Source organism: Caloenas nicobarica, chromosome 10 (assembly GCF_036013445.1).
Source record: "Caloenas nicobarica isolate bCalNic1 chromosome 10, bCalNic1.hap1, whole genome shotgun sequence".
NCBI classification, from domain to species: Eukaryota; Metazoa; Chordata; class Aves; order Columbiformes; family Columbidae; genus Caloenas; species Caloenas nicobarica.
In genome coordinates, this window is record NC_088254.1 from 4,145,865 (window position 1) to 4,162,876 (window position 17,012).

Below are 17,012 nucleotides of genomic sequence, written 5' to 3' on the forward strand. Positions count from 1 at the left end.
AGATACATCGAAACCACTTCTACCATCAAGATGGATGCTGGCAATAAGGAATTCACTTGAAAAAAAGTATTTGTTTCTAAGTAAGGTCAAGGCCAGTTCTAAATAACCAAGGCCAGTTTTTCTCAGTTACTGTAGGCAAAGCAGCTTTGTTATTAGCACAAACAAAACACACAAGAAAAACTCCCACTATTTTCCCTGCACTTTCTGTAATGAATCAAACATTTTGGAAACAGCTGGAAGAACACTGAAAACTAGCAGGGATATCTGTTTACAAAGGAAAAAGCTAAGGTCACTTACTCTGCCAGAAGGAATAAAAAAAAAAATCCAAAAATAGTGATTGTATCGGAGAGCCAATTACAAGCATAGTGATGGTGACCAAGTACCAGATGCCAAAACTGTTTCAACAGATCTTTGTAACAAGAAGTATTAAGAGAGGTGCTGGTTAGTGTGCAACAATTAAACTTACATTTTGCATCAAAAGCAAAGACTTGCTTGTGTGCGCTGCAGGAAAAAATAATCCAAGGTTATTCTTCCAAATTTAAAGAATTAATTCAAAGTAAAAATTGATGTAAGAACAGAGTTGAGGTTCATGTCTGAGAAAGCCCAATCCTGAACAATTTGTATAGATAGAAAAAAAATTCCTGGTATGAAGATACTGTGTAATGTGTATTAAGGGTAAATTTCCCAGCTGCAATCACACCCCCCTGTTTACCAAGGAGAGTCCACCTGCCTGGGTGACGTGACTTTGTATCATAGACTCCCAAGTTCCTCCCCTATAAAGAATACCTGTTATCTCTCCTTCTGTTTTCATGACGTAAATAAATATTTACTAGCTACACTGTCAGTACAGCTGTTATGTGCCAGGTCCCAGGGTCCTACTACCACTGGTAAAATGTTGCATTTGCTGTTCTTTTAAGCTTCACGCAGACGAAGGTTTTGCCTGCCTCAGTGAGCAGAGCTGATCCTCCCCGCCCGAGGGAGCAGGAACCTGTAGCTGGAGAAGGGAACAACAGGAGGAACGAAAGACCAAGCTTGGCTTTAATCACAAAACCGCACCCCAGGTCAGCAGGGGCTGAGAAACTGGAGGGTGGATTATGCCCAAACTAATCGACAGAAATCACTTTTGCATTAAAGCACTGACTGAATCATGTGGAATTGCTTCCTGACCCGGTTACACAGAAACAACTTCAACCAAAGTAAACACCTAATGCATGCGCCTGTTTTATTCTTCAGTGGAATGGGTATGTACAGTGACTTCGCTGAATTACAATTATGCAAAGAAACGAAGCACCTTATCTAAAGAGGAAAAAATACAGCAATCTCTTTGATGTCCAGAGAGTGAATCAGAACTCCCTATATTTTAAAATCCCACCAGAACAAGAAACACTGTCATGTAGAGGCAGGAAACAAATATAATCATTCAAAAGCAATCTGAAAGAATGTAACCACAATGAAAAAACAAAATAAAATGGAAACATCTATCACACCAAATACATATTTCTTTGTTCATCCATGTGACAAAAATCAGCTACTGTATGTGATACATGACTCTCCCCCAAATCTTAACAACGAAGACTTGGAGCTCAACAAGTCCTAAAAACTTCTAAAACCGAACTAGATCATTCAGGGCAAGGAGGGGAAATCAGTAGGAGTAACTCTGCTTGCTCACCAAAATGACCTTTCATTTAGCCCATCAGTGACACAAAGTACAATTTCTTTTCTTCTGCTGTTCATCAGACACTTGTAAATTCAAGCAGCAGTAGAAAAATGATCAGCCATAGAAACTTGGGAGGTTTTTTTTTCTATATTATGAATAACTTTTCCTACAGTAACATATTGATTTCACTAACTCAGCAACCTCAATGCTAAAAATACACATATTTAGAGACAATTAATATCCCTGAGAGTTTAGACTCCAAATAAGAAAGCAATAGGGGAGCTGGACACTCAGTCCTCAACATTTCTGCAGAGAATAAAATGCAGAAGATTAGGTAATAAACCCAGTGTAACTATTAAAAAAAAAAGAAACATGAGGAAACAGCTAGGTAGCAATATTTAAGCACATACAGCAGAAAATTCTGCAAAGTGAAACACAAACCATCCTAACATGCAGAAAAATGTCACAGCCTTGCTGTAAAATTAATTTCCACAGTCTAACCCAAATCCACTCATATTTAGCTCACCTTTTGCATAAACCACGCATTAACTTGGGCTTCTAGGAACTCTTTATGTATAGGACTCCACTGAAAACAGTCATCTCAGTACTCATCTAGAGATGAGCATAGTTCCCAGTTACTGAGACGGGCAAGAAACTGGAATGGGAGGTGGTCAGGCTGGCACACACTGGGGAGGCAGGCAGAGCCCCTTCCCTGCAGTGAAAGGACAGTCATAAGGGGAAGACTTCCTTACCCAGATACATCACTTCAAGGTTTGTCTCCGTTAAGTCTGACCTAAGTCCTTGTATGCTGCAGAGCTGAGCTGTGGTGAGCAGGATGCTGTCTGAGGACTGCAGGGCCATCCTCACAACACCCAGCAGGAACACGCTTTCTCAATGGGCACTGTCACAAAACGCTTCCAGACAGGATCTGGGACGCTTCCTTCCCTCAGCCCTGACTTGACATGTAACGGTGACACTGGCCAGAAGGCACAAACGTCAACAGCTCTCTACAAGCCTGGCTGGCAACACATTTGGGTGACAGACTAATGACTCCATGGTACAACCTTTTATAAATGACACTGCACATCTTTGAAATTCTAGCACTCTGTGTGCACCTACCACCACTGCCAGAGTTTGCTGGTACAACTGGAAAAGGCCCTTGCAGGTTTGTACAAGAACTCCTTTTGTCCAACTAGACAGAACTACCCATGCAGATCACAGGAAGCCCTGAAACATTTTGCTGAAAGGCTCTCCAGGGAGCTTTACTGCTGCCACTTTCCTGGGAACTCTACCACTAGCTCACCCGGCCAGCTCTTCCTTCTCCTGGCCTCCTTTGGCCTCGATTGAGTTTCCATTCTTGGTTGTCACTTGCTGCCATCTCTCTTGCCACAAGAACCAGCAGTTATTTGACCTGTTGCATATTCCCAAGTCAAGTTAGCCTTTGCTTCCTCACATTTTTCAAGAAGCGTTCCCATTGCTTTGGCATGATGTTAGAGTGAACTGCTACAAACATTCCTGCAAGTGGCTGACATCAGGATCCTCCTCAGAACAGGCAAAATTGTTACTAGGTTTCTTAGGAAGTTTATTAAAATCAATGGTAAAGGATGTAGTTTGCCATTACTTGAACAGGAAGTGGCACTTAGCACTATTAACTCATATTTGAGGAGGGATATATTTTGAAAACGCTCTATGGAAAATGTTTTTTTGAAGCATCCATTTTTGATCAACAACTCAGACACAGAAAGAAACTGAATCTGCCAGAAAGCCTGATGCCTTCAAAGACTGGTAGCATTAAATGCCTGGGAGGACTGTATAAAGTACTTCCAAATCATACAACCTCTGGGGAAGGGCAAAGAAAATAGAATCTCCTAATACCTCTGCAGGCATTGATTACTTTATATCGCATTGCTTTCTAGTTTCTCCTAGACTTCCAGACTAACTAGTGTAACTGAGGACTTTTAAAATAAATACCCCTATAACATATTCATCTTTGGCTAAGTTTTCTAAACTCCTTCTCTTATCATAAATTTTGAAAAAGAAAAAAGTATTTCAATGTTCTCGCAACAAGCCCTACAATATATCTCGAAAGGGTTCTTTTTTATTTTAAAATGTTGACATTTGCTAAATTCACTCTAGAGGTTCCTCCTCTTTTTAGGCTCCCTTGCAGCTATTGCTAGAGAACCTCAGTCCTCACAGACTTCACACTTAAAATGGACTGATATTTTCTTGCAGGAAGTAACTTTAAATATCTATATATGGTAATAAAGTATTGCACTCATTTCAGCATAGGCCACGCTAAGCTTCCCAAGCGCAGCTGCTAGAACGAACAAGCCCATCGGCAACTTCTTTTCCCTAATGGCACACGCCTGACTTTTTGTTCCCTGCATGCACCCTTTGGAGAAGCTGAGCAACAGAAATGTAAACCTGAGATTAATATTTGAAAGCCTGCGGGAAGTGGAAGCCAGGCAGCTAGTGACAGCACACAGCTGTGGCTATGGAAAACCTGCTCCCCCTTTCTGCAAAGAGTGTTCTCTCACCTCATTGCCTTGGCACAGGAGACAAATGCATTTCCAGCATCCTTTGAGTTGCTTCTAGCTCAGCAGTGATTCTGAGAATGATCTGGTTGAGTCTACAGATGTGCTGTTTGCGGGGTTTTATACAGCTGGATCTGCAGAGCCTGTGCTGCAGGTCCCTTCAACGCTGCACAGCGACAGGAAGGGTCTAATTTCATCACCAGACCAGGTATATCTAAGCCTTGCGAAGGAGCGTTTGCAGTATATAATAGGAGCCTCCTCTCTTAAGTGCTGTGCAAAGACTTTCAGATAAACAGGTGCTGGCTCTTCCAGCAAGATCCTGTATTTTAACTTCTGATTGAATGTGAGCTAGAACAAGCATTAGGCCTTTATTAATGACTACTTTTAGTCTCGAGAAATCACAAACAGGATAGACTCTTCACAGACTTTTTTTTCAAAACCTTTGTTTTGTAAGTGACTTCTGTTACCAGCATGACAGTAAATTAATCCTTTTACCTGTCTGTACCTGTCAGCAACTAACAGCTTGTTGCAAACATACTGAACTAATAAAAGACATCTACAAGTTCTAAGGGCATCAGTCAGCATTGGAAAAGATTCTTGCGTTTCAGTCACCACAACCTGTCTAGTGTGTTATTTGTCTTCTAAGAAAGAAAGATATCATTTGTCACCAGCCCTCATCAGTAGTTACTGCTCAGAGATTATAGAGGCATGGTAATCCAGTGACACTCCATGTATCACACACAGTTGAAACAAGAGGTCTGCAGAGCTCCTCACCAAATCTGAAAGTGAAAATACGCTGATAAAGACAGTGTGACATTATATGGGTACCTGTAAAGCGTACAGCTTGAATGCAGAGTAAGGGAACTAATTCCAAGCTTGCTGCCCTCTTCTCACAATTTATAATTACAGGGTTTTCCTTGAAAAATTCTAACAAGCAGCAGAGGCTTGCTTGTTACAATTTGCCTACTTCCTTCAGATCTTTCAGGGAACATTTTTGCCTGCAGATCTCAGACTTGGATTTCTCATCTAGGAGAAGTATTACACATAAAACACTGGGAACTAGAACACGGTTTTGTAGTGAATAACCCTTTGTCATGAGAGGATGGCACCTGCTCACGTATACACCTACTCCTTCTTCTGGCTTATCTAGGAAAGGTCTTGCAGAGAATACACCCATTATAAAAGGCGACAATTTCAGATTCCATGTCTGAGTGTAGCCTCCTCTAAACCCAGCCTATCACCCAACACGTAGCAGGTGCCAGCTCCACAGCGTAACGCTGGGACCAGCCACGTTTCTATGGCACGTGGCCAGGAGTGGAGGGAGAACTGCTGGGACCACACGAGCCTTTACCAGCCCGAGGCCTCTCAGGCAGATTCCAACAGCAAGCACCAGCCTTTACCATGCTGTTTCAACTACACTTCTCCGTGCAAAAGGTCTAGTAACTATCAGCTTGAAGAGAAGACTGAGGTTCATCATCTCAAAAGACACTGGATTTCCAAATCTAATTCACAAACCGAAGTAAACATATGCTAACATATGTTTCCAGTTTCTCGTTTTAGCAGTTTGTTACAGCACATACTAGGGCCTCCTAGGTTAAAAGAAGCAAACCTTTTACACCCTGCATACACACACTGAACTTCTTTATTACTCACTGTTATCAGATTGTCACTTTCAGGCTGATGTTCTCAGGACCAGTCAGTACTCAAAAGTAAGCAGTTGCAGAATATTTAATAGTTGAGGCCTTCCTGAGGGGGGAGGGCATGAAGAAAAAACTAAATGAAAAACCTCCAAAAATCCAACCCCTCCCAAAGGATCCCCCCTTAAAAGAAATCTTCTCAACACCTCTAAAGATGAACTATCTGGGAGTAAAAAATAAGATTTGTCAAGGAAACAGCTTCAACTGAAGTGTTTTAATGTAACTAAATTATTGGCTCTTGAAAAAGGGGTAATTGCACACACAGAATCATCTATCAAAACCAACTGCCAGATGTTTGGAAAGAAGCCAACATGTGTATAGCCCTAATTTAGCTATTTGCATATTAAAAAGAAAATCACTAGAGGGCTGGACCCAGAATGGAAACTAGCTATCCTCAGCCAGAGCACTGTGTGTTGCTAAGTGATTGGGGGAGCCCTGTGTCACCCAGCTCACAAACCCAGCACAGTGTTTAAGCAGGTGCTTATGGTTAAGTGTGGTAATAGCCCATTAACTCCATCTATAATTAATACCTGCCGATAAGCCTTTATAAATTAAAACTATATATAGGTATTAACAGGTCCAGATGAAATTTTGACCAGTAAGTCTTTTCAGGAATACATACATAGTGTTTTGCGGACAGATAAGAACGCAATTTGTCAGTGCTCCAAGCCAGTTGAAAATAACAGTTCTGTCAGCACTGTTCAAAACAACAAGCCAAATTAATGCGCTGCGTCTATGACGACGGCACCATGGGTTCCTGTTTCACAGCTGGGTCAGAGAATGGACAGGAGAACTCAGCCTAAAGCACAGACACAGATGACACCTATCTACAAAAGACAAAGTAAACATACCTTCCGTTGTCATAGTTGCAAGATAAGAAATAGGAAAAATAGTTAGCACACTTTTAAAAAAATATCCAAAGTGCAGTTTTTGTAAAGGGATGTGTTTCTGTTGTTGTATATTACAATTGAGTTGGGCTATCATGCACAGTCATTGTTTCAAGACGTAGGAAATATCCCCCTGTGTCAGCTTTTACAACAGTGTGGTGTCATCAGTACAAACTTACCTTCCTAGCTCTTCCCCGATTTCATACACGTCCTCCACCTTCTGTTGCTTGAACAAAGCCATATTTGGACTTCTCATTGATGCACAAAGATAATGCAACTGCAATATTAAAGAAGAACGACATTCATTACAATCTTCCAACAGGCAAAGAATCAGTAAAACATATTTCTCATATGGCCACTTTCGATGCATTGCAGCTCATTCATGGCCAAAGTTACCATTGATCAAAAGAATTAATATAGCAGTCTCAGCCAAAAAGTGAGGGTCCAAATCTGGAAAGAGGTGAGTGCCTACAATCAAAGAAGTTTCTTGGCTCTCACTGACACACCTGAGCACATATTTAATCAGAAGCACAGAACACACCTTGAAACATAAATGTGATAGAAGTAAAGCAACTAATTAATAATTTGACTAACATCCACACTACACCAAATAGAACTAGTGTGAGAATTGGCATTACAGGCTTCTTCATCAAAGTGCCAGCAGGCAGACCACAAACCAAGGAGACCACAAGCCAGAGCTTCCTTCTCCTTATGTCAGGCAGCGTTTCTGAAGCACACAGGCAGGACAGCAAATGGCAATGTGACCCACTGCTGCAAAAAGGCGTTGTGAATCCGTCTGCAGGGCTTTCAGCACAACATCTTTCATCATACACTAGATGTTTCAAACGAGAAAAACACGAGCAGCATTTGTTGCATGCATTACTTTGTGTAACTGTGAAATTTGTTTCCTGAACGCAACCCTCTAAGATGATCAGCTCTGTGAGGTCTGGAAAGACAAGCCTCGCACTGCTGCATTTGAGGATCTGAGAGTGCATTATGCTGTGCTGCTTTGGGAAGAGAAGATCAGAGATCACGTTATTCCTTGGGATGCTCCTACACAACAACATACACTATGTTAACAGAATGGATTTTAACACAAAAACTAGCTGACCAGTTTACAACATGTTTGGTGTTTCCTGTGTAGATAAACACTAACATTATCCCCATGGCCCAAACAATATCCACTATTTAGATCAGAACACAGAAAGTAGCTGTAAGGCCTCTACCATCACAATAAAAATCTAACTGCATTGAGCCATGCTGTTATTGTCACACACCTCTAAGCTTCAGCAGCACATCTGTACGCTTCAATGCAATGCATATTTCCCTGTGAATCCAGATGCTGCTTGCTTCAGATGCACTGGGGACTTCCAGGTTCTGTATTTCTATACAGCTCCTGCCTGTTTTTAAATAGCAGTCTTTGGCATCTCACTGTGGCACAGTGCAAAGCATATTTGACAAGTAAACAAAGTTTTGTTTTGATCCTCTAGAAATAAGCTCTACTCAATGTTGCAAGAAGATCCAGCTATTTTGATAAATCAGCAGACTTATAAAATAGGACAAAGTATCAAAGAGCAATTGCAGGGCTCCAGCCAAGTCGAAATTCACATATTTTTAAAGATTTTTCTTTAACAAAAGTGTATCTCATAAGTAGCAAATACACTGCAAAAGTCTACGACTTGTCAAAACATCCTCATTAGGTGGGGAGCTTCTAACGGCCCACACGCAGCCTACAGCGGGTTCTCCTCTGTGCTCTGTCCTCCAAGATGCGGGAGAAGGTACAGGGCACATGCATTATTCTGTGTTCTTTTTTTTTTTTTTTTTTCCCCTTCACTTCCACTTTCCATCCCTATACTTTCTCAGACGTTTTCTGGCTGATGCTTACTTTGCCTGTATTTTCAGAGTTTTTCATGATGAAGCCAGGTGACCTGTTCTGCTACTTCGCTCATTGATTCCCTTCCCAAAGCCATTCTCATGCCTGGGAAAAAACATGTTTCTTTTTCCTCTCAATGACAATGAACAACTCCAATTCTGCTTCGTAAGCAAATTATTGTATTCCTCAAGCAACCTTTCATAATCTCAGAGAAAGCTCATTGACCAGCATTGCTCAGAGCTTGAAATACAGTCAATAAATGCCTTAACAGCACTTACGAGAATGAGGACATCTCTGAGCTATTGGCTCCATACTAAGCCTATATAACATTGCTTGCAATTGTTCAGAGCAGGATTTTCTGAAGTGTTGGTGCAAAATCTAGTTCAATGCCCACGGACTTCAGAAAACGCAAACAAAGGACAAAGCCAAGCGTTGCTGAAAACTCCAAACCTTTCACTCATCCTTGAATTGCAAGATTAAGTTCTGATCACATGTGAAAGTCACGCATGGGAAAATGCCCACGTATTAAGAGATACTGCTGAGACTTGCCCAAAGACTGTAAATCCCTCAAGCTGACTCCTCCCTTCATCAGAATCCAAGGTACGTGGCTATAAATAACATCAATGCAAACACACCTAAAGGAAACCCATTGTTCTCATACAGTGAGAGGGTTTGTCATTCAGAAGATCAAGTTGAAAACATTGCTTTGAGAATAGGGAACCCACCCAAGATGCCTCTGGGAACGCAGCCCCTTTGTTTGATTGACAAGTTCACTCATTTTCAGCACCCTCCAAAGAGCACACTTACTTCTGCAGATGCATAGAATCCATGCAATATTATCTCAAAAATAACCAGAAAATTCTCATCCCTTTTGCTGATGTTTAACTTCTACCCTTGTTCTGCCAAGGGTAAATCAGCAAGTTTACCCTCAACACCACGGAACCATTCAAGCATCCAAGTCAGCCTAGAGCCTTGTTTTTGAAGACTGAACACAAAGCTGTTCCCAAGTGTTCAGACCCTGCAGTCGTACCTCTGATGTGCTGGTGTTTGCCATGTCTATCGCTTCATGCTATCTTATAAAGCCTTGCACCCATTACTTCTAAAGAGATCTCACACTGGCTCTCACCCAGCAGTCACAGAAGCCCAAAATAGATCACACGCTTGATGATGCAAGACGATTGTCATTAGCAAATACACAACATAAGGGGGATAAGATAATAAAAGATAGCCTTCACACACTTAAAATTCATCCAAAATAAAAATGCCATTCACGAGCATAAACATAACCCTCCCCAGATGTTATATACTCATCTTAGGAAATTAAGGTGACTTCACATTCAAAGATTTAAACTACAATGGTTTTGTTGGACTCTGTTTGCAAATACAGAGCACAAGTATTAATATATCAAAGGAGGAATGAGAGCCTTCATTTTTTTCGCCAGTCAGATGGTGATTTCCTTATGCTGGTCAGTGAAAGCAGACTGAATTAGAGATGGTCGTTCATCAACTGTCTGTATCCCTCCCCTTGCTCCAGGTTTCCTAGCAGGGAGCATTTCAATACAGGGGCAGCTTCTACTCAGCATTCACATTACTTACGCGTTTTCATAATGACAGTCCACAGTATAGCATATGTACAGTATAAGCATATGATACTTCACCGTTTACTCCTGTATCCAACTCCCCTCTACACATCCCAAACATCACAAGGTGGAAAAGTAATGTTAATCCTATGCAAATGATTTTCCAACAGACATGCAACAAAGCTGTAGCAAAACCAGAAAATAAAATACAGACCTCCGAGACTCCAGTTTCAGGCACTAGAAATACGTCACCACTAATCTCTTCATGTTCCTAAATTCTGTCATACCATAAAATCGGCTCTTATTTACCCTAAGAAATCACACTTTCCCATTGTGATCTATGGAATCAATTTAAACACATATTTTATATCAGTACAAACCCAGGATGCAGATATTCTTATTCCAGTACAGAAGTGTCTTTTTAGTGCAGCTTGTGCTGTGTGTAAAGAAAATTAATCTAAAGAAATCCACTCTTTGAAGAGGGTGACAGAATCCACCTTATGAGGAGCAGAAGAAAGTAAGTTCTATTTTGCTCTTTTAAGAAAGGTTTCCCTGCACAGCTAAGTTATTAGCCTGTCATCACCAAATTATTTGATAAACAATGACTAGTCTACGCATGTCAAATCCTTGATAAATGTCCACCCACTGCTGAATGAGAGCAAGATTATAGAAAATAGAGGTGAGGACAAAACTGTCAGATCACTTGGCTTGTCACCAGCCTTGCATTTTTTTCCTTAGGGTAAATTACACCCTAAGGAAACCAGTTTCAAGTGACTGAGGTAACAGCTGAATAATCTTACTTCCTCAAGTACACTTGACATGAGCTGAATCACTAAATCCTTTACCAACCTCAGAAGCATCCCCTGTGGCATGTTTTTGTATTACAAAACAAGTTATACTAAAGGAAAATCCAAACCACACACTAGAACAGAACGAAGTAACAATTCCCTTATAAGCTGTTTTTTAAATACTGAAAAATGACCAAAACACTTTAGAATCAAAACCGGGCTGGTTTAAATCAGTAATTAAAAAAACCAACCAAACAAAAACCAAAACCACCACACACACAAAACAACAACAAAACACTACACCACCCCACCAAACAAATTCAAGCGATATTGTCCTTTAGTTTTGGTGCCTTATGCTAAAACTAAGCAGGTTTTATAAGCATTAAAGTGTTTTCCTCTTTCACCCTTCTCATTCCCACTGAATTTTGTTTCTCTTCTTTTTTTTTGTACTAGAAAAGACCGAGCAATCCCAACAGAAAAAAAAAACACACGAAAAACACAACACACAGGTAATTTTTACCCTCTGCTTTCAAATAAATGTAATCAGAGCACAGTTAAAAGTTAGATTAATTTCATCAAATCCTTATTTTCACCTATTTTCATGCCAGAAAAAAACCAGTAGCCTAAAAATTTTTGTCAGAAATCTGAAGGAGCTATTACAAAGGACACAAAACACACCCATCATCCAAGCACTTCAGTCCCATTACAGAATCACTGTTCCTGCTACTGTCTCCCAAGGGATCCCCTTTCTGACCTCCCACACTTACTCTGCAAGATTTACATGTGCGGTGAACAGCCAAAGGCTTCAATTCCAAGCCTGCACTTGAAGCACACGTACCGAACACGTTAGCTCTGCAGCTAATTCCAGCTCCCCAGCAGACAGCGAGCTGCCAGGGCTGCTGCCGTAACTGATCCCCGAGCCCTGGCGTGCTGGAGCGCTGAGCGGGGTGCGAACGCCTGGCCAGGCAGGGTGCAGGGGATCCCGCAGTGCCAGCCGCGCTGGCAGGGCATCGCAGAGCCCGGCCCTGTGGCGCCTTCGAGGATTAAACATTGCTGCTCCAGAGTCAAGTGAGATCTAGCCCATGCAAACTACATTTCTTGCACAAGCAGATAAGGACACAGGGAAGTCTGAAACCTACCAGTGTTTCAAAACAGACACCTCTAGAGAGGCGCGGAGTTGCGGTTTTCCCCCACGTGTCAGGCAGGTGAGCATGCCAGTTCTAGTCTTTTTGCATCAGGTGACTGACCAGCCAAAGCAGCAGCAATTGCCACACATTTGCAGGCTCTTATTCACATCTTCGTTCTTGATTGTCCTCTAAAAAGAAGCAGGCCTGGCCAAACCAGCCCCCACTGTGCTGCATCACTCGGGACCCCCAGCCCAAAAATGCAGGTGTTGAGGAACCTACCAGATCCCAAGTGAAGCTGTTTGAGGGAAGAGTCAGGAAGGAGCTTAGGGATCAACACAAAGTCGCACAGCATTTGCTGAGCGACGTGAGCTGAGGTGCGAACCCAGGACCGACTGTCCCTGACGGCTTTGGTCTGTAACAGCGAATGGCGTATTTCTGAAACTACCGCACTCCCCAGCCCCTGTGGGACCCGCTCAGGGATAACTGACGGCTGCTCGCCGAGGTGCTCTGGGGAGCCCCTTTTCCCCTGGCTGACGGCTGTGGGACAGCTGGCACGTACACTCTGAGGCGGAAACATCATTAAAGACGCTGTGTGAGCGGGATGACCGAGTCTAAACCACCACCCGAGCCGCTGACAGAGCCGCAGCACAGCCACCAGACCGAGAGCACCCCGGGGCTCACCCGCAGCCGGCTGGGCCAGCGGGGCTCCGCCGCCCCGGCACTCCAGCCTCTGAGCTCCGGCAGAGCGGGAACATCGTGAAAACACCTCAGAAGCCGGCACGGGGTGTGGGGGGGAACGGACGGAGGGAAAAACGGGGAGAGGAGGCCGACCCCGAGCGGAGGAGCCCCCGGCCCCGCGGAGGATTCGGACGCCGCCGGCTGAGGGGAGCAGCTCCCACTTACCGCCGGGCACGGCCCGTCCGCGGGGCTCCCTCCGGGGCTGCCTCGGCGCGCAGGGTCCCTGCCGGGCCGCCCTCACCGCGTGTGCCGGGAGGAGGCTGAGGGGGCGGCCCGGCCGCCGCTGGAGGAGCCGCCGGGGCTGCGCCGCCCGCCGCTGCGCCTGAGGGACGGGCGGGCGGAGGGAGGGGCCGCCGCGCCTCGCGCCCCGCCGCGGGGCACCGCCGCGCCCCCTGGCGGACCGCGGCGCGCAGGGCGGCCCCGTGCGGGGGGTCGGGCCGTGACGGGGGGTCCCCCCCGCCCGGAGCCCGCGGGGCACGGGTGGCGGGGACCCGGGCGCAGGGCCGGACCGGCGCCCCCTGCTCCGGAAAGAAAACCTGAAATAAACCCATTTCCCGGCGCGGGTGCTGGTGCGTCCCGACCCCCGCGGGCGCGAACTCGCGTTTCAGCCCCTGTGAAGGCGGCCGGACCCCGCGGGGCTGAGCCGCCCCCGCCCCGGCTGGTCCTACCCCGCTGCACAGAAAAGAAATGGGGGGACTACACAAAAATCCACACTTCACCCTGCCGTCGTGTCCGGGTCTGTGCCTGCACGCTCTGGACTCGCTCACGGGACAGAGGGATGAGCACCGGCTGCCCCTGGCGAGCACCCGGGAAGCAAATGCGGCTCAGTGCGGCTGCTTCTGCAGCCAGACGGGAGCGGGGGCTCACCTGGGCATCACCCGTGAACCCGCGTGGGTCGCTTGCCAGGCATCGGCCTCTCCTGCTGGGTAGCAACTGGTCCAAAGTTTAGTAAAGGGCTGACGTTGTCGCAGTTTTCAGCAGCAGTCCTACACAGTGATACAAACTCATTATTTATTCCAGAAGTCAAAAGGCCCCACACCTCTAAAACAAGCTCTGTCCTCACCTGTTTGCTCACAGTTTAGCTGCCTTTCATCAGCGGACAAGCCGAGTTACTCTGCAATGGGAATAAAGTTTCATGAAGGCCACATGGACGGAGGCAATGGCTGCCTGACCGGGCTTCAGCACCACAATCTTGATATGAATGTGTTGCCTGTGGGCAGCAGACAGTAATTGCAATAAATATTGTGTGGTCTCCCTAAGTTTCTTCTGGGCAAGTTAATATCCAACCTTTATTAATGAGGAATGATGTGGTATTGTTCACACCTTCGAAATCAAATATAAATGCCAGGCCGCCTTCACTTCCAATTCCCTATGTGGTTAAGATAACGCAAAGCTATGGCAAATTATCATACATAAATAGGCAGCCTGTTTCCACTGCGATAAGTTGCAAAGATAGATAAATTTTAAAATATTTTTATACTAGGCAAGTGCCTAAAGGCAATGCTTTTTATTATCACAGAAACTTGGCTTTAGATTTGTTGCAAGCCAAGAGGACTGACCTGTGTCCCTGCTCACCTGCCTGGGGAGTTCCACCCTGCTCTCCCAATTCCACACGGAAAGTGGCTGCATCTGATAGGGAGGACAGGAAAGGGGAGCAATAGTAAAGGTTTCAAAGGGTACTGGAAGAATTCAGAAGCCTTCGAAAGGCTTCTGAATAAAGAAAATAAATATATTTTAAGAAAATATTTTTTAAAAAGAAAATGAAAAAAAAAATAAAGATATTTTATTCCTCACCTTTAGTGTGACACGATCACATGAAAGTCACCGCAATCCTCCTCCAAAATTCCCAGAGGAAAAGGCACATGAGGAAGGCCACCTCTTCTGTTTCCTCCTCCTAGCTGCAAAGAAGGGGACTAAACAGCATGGTTTGCCCTGAGAGGGCACAAGCGCTTTTTCAAATCAGGACAAGTTCCCCCCAGCACTGAAAAACCCCTATTTGAATTTAATATCTGCTGGCCAGCCCTGCAAGGTCTCCAAGAAGAGCAAGGGTACATTGAATCTCACCCCCCATGCCATGCCCGCAGGGTTTGCAAGCCGAAATACAGGTTCTGCATAAATAAAAAATTACTCTTACATGCTTCTTCAGTTGTTCACCCTTAAAACACCAACTCAGACTTCTTTGTAAGAGCTTTGGCAATCAGGGCAAAAGCCTTTATGTGCATACAGGATATGAATGGGAAGGAAAACTCAAAGCCAAGTAGCATTTGAAGCAGGCAGCACAAGCAAACACTGCAGCATCTGCTGGCCATGCATTTACCAGTGTCCTTTAGGAAGTGACAAAGAAGGAAGCCCATACCTTACGTTCCAAAGTGGGAGTCCCAGGCTTAAATATCAGAAAAATACCACCTGCATTCTTAAAAACAGGTAAATAGCTTATTTCACAGTTTAATCACAAATCACAGTGCCTGAAGACATCACTGAGTCAGTTCATCAGCACACACCTGAAGTCTTTGTGGCAGCTCACTGCAGAAACATAACTTTTGTGCACACAAAAGGTGAAACACGGCCAGGATGCAGCCACTCAAGGCTACAAGTATCTTAATGAAGGCCAAAGTCAACCTGATTTTCTGAGGTAGATTCTAGTGCTGAATGTGCTGAATGTTTTAATTACTTCTCTTTACAACACCCCAGACTAATTTAGGGTGGAGAACGAATAAGTTTTCATTAAATAACTATTTGCTTTTTTAATATCACATTCAGTATATAGTCCTGAGTTTTGCTTTCCAGTCTAATGCTCTGAAAGGCTGGCATTGTAGGTGAGTATAACTCTAGAGAAGCATGGTTCTACAGCTTAGGATCATGAGGAAAACACCACTTTACTAACTGCCTTGTGATTGAACCTTTTACCTTCTTTTCCAGGGGGAAACTTCCAAGGCAGAGCACACCCTTCCTTTGCATTATCTGAGCGAATGCACTTAATGTGTGGGAATTCTTAAAGCTTCAGCACTACATGGATTCTGCTTCCAGTGAGGTCAAGGAGCTGCAGATAAGGAAGCTATGTTTAGCGTTTCTGAAAATCCCACAGAATGAACACCTGATATATTGTAATACCAGCAGACTTCAGTGAGTTTTCTCTCTCTCTGAGGCACCCGGCACAGAGAGCGAGGCTCTGCAAGTACCTGTCTCAGCTCAGTGCAGGCGAGCTGTGTTTATTCTTCTTAAGTTAATGCCCTTCTTAGGAATAAGATATTTAACAACATACATCGGCTAAACGCAGGAGCCACACTCACGCCCTTGTTGTGATTGCACTGAGATGCCTTGAGCTCAGTCCCAAGGAGGAAACAGGAGCCTCAGCTGTTCTTTGAGAAGCCCCAGCAGCTGCTGGGGCAACACAACCCACTTAAGCTGAACATGCCAAGTGTCTACGCAAGGACATTGCTCCCTATGCGCTCCCTTCCCAGAATTTTCGGTTTATTCCTTTGACTTAAATTTTCAGCATACAGGACAGGAGTTCCTTAGGCCGCGGCCAAGGTCTGCCTCAATCGCTGCTCTCGATCCTGTTCTGCAGCCTCTTTGAACAGATTTCCAGCTGTGCCACTCTGAACAGCTTGCCATCCTGTGCCAGAGCCAGAGGACAAGAACTGGGCACTGTTCACCTCTACTGGGAAAGATCTGCTTGGACAGGCGATTTAAATGATCTCCCAGCTCTCATTTTTCCTCCCTCTCAAACATTTAGCTGTTTAGTTTTATATCTGAAGTTGCTGAGGTACTTGATAGCCTCTTTAAGGGAATTAAGCTAACTCCAAAAGGCAAAAGTCTTAGCTGAGAGGCAGACATTAAGGCTAGATTTCCAAATTAATTCAGTATTTGGTTAAATTTTCAAACCAGCTGAAATTATGCACTTGGCTACTACAGGCTTTAGCAGAACATCAGTGCCCAGCCTACAAAGAAGCTTTTGGTGTCAGGAGATATCATACAAATACACATTTCTTGGGAAGTCTGTTCCCTGTGAATGTTCATGCAGATTTAATCTCCGCTCCCCTTCCAGTAAACTAAGGACGCCACTCACAAGTTTACCCAGTGAGCATCACCTGCATGCAACACATCTATAGTTCACATCTTCATGCTTCA

General features: G+C 44.3%; 1 protein-coding gene across 3 annotated transcripts in view; it reads right to left on the minus strand.

The window, feature by feature from the left end:
* The window catches only part of LOC135992771 (death-associated protein kinase 2-like), a 42,688-nt gene extending 29,492 nt beyond the window's left edge, over positions 1 to 13,196 (minus strand). The window contains exons 1-2 of one of the 3 annotated variants that reach the window (XM_065642163.1): positions 12,825 to 12,882; positions 6,955 to 7,052 (exon numbers count right to left, since the gene is read on the minus strand). In XM_065642163.1, coding sequence (XP_065498235.1) covers positions 6,955 to 7,031 — 77 coding nt within the window. In that variant the 5' untranslated portion in view covers positions 7,032 to 7,052; positions 12,825 to 12,882. Of the gene's footprint in view, positions 1 to 5,844; positions 5,938 to 6,954; positions 7,053 to 12,824; positions 12,883 to 13,046 lie in introns of those variants that run through there. The other 2 variants (XM_065642164.1, XM_065642162.1) reach the window with 2 other exon arrangements.
* Positions 13,197 to 17,012: the final 3,816 nt, after the last annotated feature.